Genomic DNA, 4,972 nt, shown 5'->3' with positions numbered 1-4,972 from the left:
GATGAAACCAGGAGATGTCCTTATTGAATCATCAGAGCTGAACAGGTGATGGAGAAACAGGTTTACCTTTTAGGTGACATGAATGAGTTGAAGGGAAGTTATGAACTGGTTCTGAGAGACAAATAACACCAGGATCCTTTTCTAAGTAGCTGACAGCTGGTAACTGTGCAGGGGCGGGTCTAGCAAAGTGTTGCCAGGGGGCCAGGTAGGGCATCAACAGGGAGAGGGGGGCACAAAGAAATACTTTTCTTTCTTATTCTCATTTAAAATATCGAGCTTTTATTAAATAATTATCTGAAGTTTTTATCTGACGTAAAATGTATAGAAATCATACATATACCAACAAGACAGTGTACATCACTGTCACAACAGCATTTGTTTTTGATGCTTTATGGCTTTAATACCTGGTGGGCCGGTCTGTAGTGAAAATGCCCAATTTTTTGTCTCAGTCCAGCCCTGCAGGTTAATACTGGCAGTGTCACCATGCCAGCTGACTGTATTTCATCATCAGCCAGTGTTGTTCTTCATACATCAATATTACCAAAGTTTACCATAAGGCAGCATATAAAGTATTTACTTGCTTTCAGGTTTCATTCAAATTCATTCATTCTTTTCATTTGTTTCCCCACTTTTTTCCTGTTTCAAAATCAAACACCAGTTTGTGAGAAGATTATCTTCTTTTTTTAATAGGCATTGGTTTTGCATTGGCTAATTTGGCAATTGTATGTTAAAAATGTTCGTATTTTAATATTCAAAAATGTTTTTGCCCAAAACATATGTGCACTACACGTCAGTAAAAATACTATGCAAATATTGATGTCCTTGACTGCTGAATAAACACTGACTGATTGTATCTCTTGTACTTTATCAACGCAGTATCTAACAACTTTGCACCGTAGTGGTTAAAATCTCATTCTAATAAGAGTTAAAAGCGCATTCAGTTATTAGGTTTATAGGGTTATTGAATTATGGTTAACGGTTGGTAGAATTGTTTTTAACAGTATCTGCCAATTACATCTGCCACCCTTCTCCAAATCTATGCCCCTACCTGGCCCCCCCCAACAAAAATTTTCTAGACACGCCACTGGATGGGTTCAACATTTCTTTTGAGTTCCATGTAACAATCCCTAACTCTGTAATTAAAGAATGCGCCATTTAATCTTGGCTGGTTAAAATGGGGTGGCTGCCGTTCAGGATTTAGCACAAGTCAGCTTATGATCAGAAAGTTTTCTGGTTTGATCCCTGGCTGCTCCAATCTGTGGGCGAAATATCCTTGGACAAGATTGTAATCCCAAGTTGCTTTCTGATGCATCCGTTGGAGTGTGAATGCTTTATAGAGTTTGTGAAACAGTTGTACGTGTGGTCAGATCGTTTTGTATTTGTGTGTGGATTGAAGCATGTGCCTGAAAGCACATCAATCACTGCACATATTTTTCAAATATTAGTTTATTATAAAAAAGAGATGATATATATATATATATATATATATATATATATATATATATATATATATATATATATATATATATATATATATATATATATATATAATACAGTGGGTACTCCACCAGCAAACATGTCAGTTAATTTGACACATAACACCAGTTAGTTCTTCCTTTTGGTGAAAGCTGAGCTCTTCAGTTCAGCATGGTACAGCTCCAAAGATTCTGCAACATCAAACCCTCTGTCTGCTAATGTTACATCACCTGGGCTGAGGCAGTCCAGGGAATTTCAACAGTTGTTTTTAAAGTTTAGATATAAAGAAAAAATACACTCTGTCTTCACGATGGAAGATTCATTTTCATCTCATAAGTGTTAGCAACAGTTCTAGAAAAGGAGACAGGTTTGTTCCAGTGTGCAGAAATGTTATTATAAATGTTCAAACTACTGCACTGTAAAATCTAATTAGTTCCCAGAACTCAAAAAACTATGCAAACTCGTTACCTCCAAAAAATTAAGTAAAGTTTACTTAAGATGACTGTTAGGACAACTTATTCATTGCAAGTATGCAGTACTAAGAATAACTTGATGTTCCTGAAGGTGCATTATGAATTGTTTACCCACTGACAAACATTTTGAGTTCTACTAAATTAAAAAACAATTTGTGGTAACCTGATTATGATTTAAAAAGAATGATCAATAACACTTCTTGTAATGGTGTTAAAATCAGCCCAATGTTTATTTTCAAATGCAAAAAGGAAACTAAACTGCCGCCATGGCAACTATGACACGTTTAGAACTTAGACCACTTTGTCCTTTGATCCTTTGATCCTAGAGAATCCTTAAACAGGGGTGAGACACAACCACTTTTAGTCCGTTATTCGCAGCACTTATGTTCGTAGCGTTCAAACATTCGCCAGAGAAATCTTTTAAAACATTTGTATCCTTTTGAGAGTGACAGTTTACAGATTCAAACATGTCTCAGAGGAAAAAAAATAAAGAAATCCTTGAAGAGAACGAACACCTGAAAATAAACCAGAGAGACTTGCAGTGCCAACTCCAAGAAATGGAGGAGAAAAACAGAGCACTGCAGGTAAAGCTTGATGAAAGACCGCACACAAAGGAAGACTTTCTTCAAGTAAAAAGGCTACAGGAGATAAAACAGAAGGAAATGGATTTCAAGCTTCAGGACATGGAGAAACACAACAAAGGCTTGCAAATCAAGCTTAATGAAGCTCTCCAAAAAAATAAAGAGCTCCTCCATGAAAAAGATCAACAGGACATGAAGCAGTGCAAACTCCAAGGCACGGAGGAAAAATACAAAGCGCTTCAGGTAAAGCTTGATAAAACACTGAACAAAAATAAGGAGTTGCTTCAAGAACAAAAGCAACAAGAAATTAAACAGAAACAAACGGACTGTAAGCTTGAAGACGTGCAGGAAAAATACACAGCGCAGAAAATAAAGCTATATAAAGCACTGCAGAGAAATAAAGATTTCCTTCAAGAGAAAGAACAGCAAGACATGAAACAGAAACATCTGGATTGCAAGCTTCAGAACATCGAGAAACACAACGAAGACTTGCAAGTAATGCTTGATGAAGCTCTGCAAAAGAATAAAGAAATCCTTGAAGAGAAAGAAAATCTGGACTTTAACCAGAGAGACATGCAGTGCCAACTCCAAGAAATGGAGGAGAAAAACAGAGCGCTGCAGGTAAAGCTTGATGAAAGACCGCACACAAAGGAAGACTTTCTTCAAGAAAAAAGGCTACAGGAGATAAAACAGAAGGAAATGGATTTCAAGCTTCAGGACATGGAGAAACACAACAAAGGCTTGCAAATCAAGCTTAATGAAGCTCTCCAAAAAAATAAAAAGCTCCTCCATGAAAAAGATCAACAGGACATGAGGCAGTGCAAACTCCAAGGCACGGAGGAAAAATACAAAGCGCTTCAGGTAAAGCTTGATAAAACACTGAACAAAAATAAGGAGTTGCTTCAAGAACAAAAGCAACAAGAAATTAAACAGAAACAAACGGACTGTAAGCTTGAAGACGTGCAGGAAAAATACACAGCGCAGAAAATAAAGCTTGATAAAGCACTGCAGAGAAATAAAGATTTCCTTCAAGAGAAAGAACAGCAAGACATGAAACAGAAACATCTGGATTGCAAGCTTCAGAACATCGAGAAACACAACAAAGGCTTGCAAGTAATGCTTGATGAAGCTCTGCAAAAGAATAAAGAAATCCTTGAAGAGAAAGACAAACTGGACATTAACCAGAGAGACATGCAAGGTGTGCAGGAACAATACGGAGCGCTGCAGGCAAAGCTTGATGAAACACTGCACAAATATCAAGAGCTGCTTCAAGACCAAGAACAACAGGAGATAAAGCAGAAAGAAGACAAAGAAATTCTTCAGGACTTTGAGAGGAAAAACCAAAATCTGCAAGAACTTTATAACAAACTGAACTGCAAAACAACTGAACTGGAAGGGGAAAAGGAAAAACTGCAAAACCAATGCTCAGAGATGCAGAGTAAGCTCAATGCAATGCTGAGGAAAAACACAAGTTATACACAGCTGCAAGAGGCAAAGGTAATGCAGGAGGCAACATCTAAAGAAATGAAAGAAAGGCTTGAAGACAAACAAGCCAAATTAGAAGAAGTGGAGAAAACATGCAAGAAACTTGAGCAGGAGAATGCAGAGACAATCGATCAGCTGAGAACCCTCATCCTAGAGAAAAAAGTGCTTGTGGAAAAGCTTGTGGAAAAGAAGAAAAAACGCTTCCGCTTCTTCTGGAGGAGGAACACTCCTGCTTTTTCTTCTTCTTCTACTTTTTCTACTGCTGATGTCACCTCGTCTTCCTCCACCTCTGTTCCATCTTAATTTACACCTCTCCTCTCCCTTTCTCTCCCTTTCTCTCCTGACACCTCTCCCTCACCAATCTCCCTTTAACTCCTAACACATTTCCCATCCCCCCCCCCCCCCCCTCTCTCTTTTCACCCTCACCCCCCAACCAGTCCCGACAGTTGACTGCCCCCTGTAGAGCCTGGTTCTGTCATAGGTTTCTTCCTTTATTGGGAGTTTTTCCTATCCACTGTCGCACCTAGTGCTTGCTCAGAGGGGATTGTTGAGGTTTTCTCTCCTCTATCTCTTTCCTTCTCTCTATCCCTTTCCTTTCCCTTCTTCTTTACAAACCCCCCCCCCCCCCCCCCCACACACACACACACACTCACACACTTTCTATTTCCAAAATTAATAATAAACACAATTGGCAAAATTTTAAAAAGTCAGATCAGTGTCTTCATTCAAGAATGAATTGTCTTTGTCACGGGGTCATGTGTATTTTGTGTTTTCCTCGGGCTGGTGATCCTTCCAGTCGTTGAGCCCAGGAGTCCAGATTTTTAGTGTTTTAATCACATTTAGTGTTACACTTTAGACAATAGGATATCCACAATTTAGGATTCAGGCATTTGTTCTTTTCAACATTGTAACCATTCTATGATTGCAGGTGTTTAGAGTTAATTTGTTGATTCAGAT

At 38.4% G+C, this 4,972-nt stretch overlaps 1 protein-coding gene across 1 annotated transcript; it reads left to right on the top strand.

The window, feature by feature from the left end:
• The first annotated feature begins 2,416 nt into the window (after positions 1-2,416).
• LOC148102564 (uncharacterized) lies at positions 2,417-4,628 on the top strand. Its single transcript, XM_087842584.1, has one exon. It carries the CDS (start codon positions 2,417-2,419, stop codon positions 4,316-4,318), a length of 1,902 nt encoding a protein of 633 aa, XP_087698710.1. The 3' UTR covers positions 4,319-4,628.
• Positions 4,629-4,972: the final 344 nt, after the last annotated feature.

The sequence above is a fragment of the Neolamprologus brichardi genome, chromosome 6, assembly GCF_056152115.1.
Source record: "Neolamprologus brichardi isolate AB-2024 chromosome 6, ASM5615211v1, whole genome shotgun sequence".
NCBI lineage: Eukaryota > Metazoa > Chordata > Actinopteri > Cichliformes > Cichlidae > Neolamprologus > Neolamprologus brichardi.
This window is presented reverse-complemented; position numbering and strand designations above follow the sequence as displayed.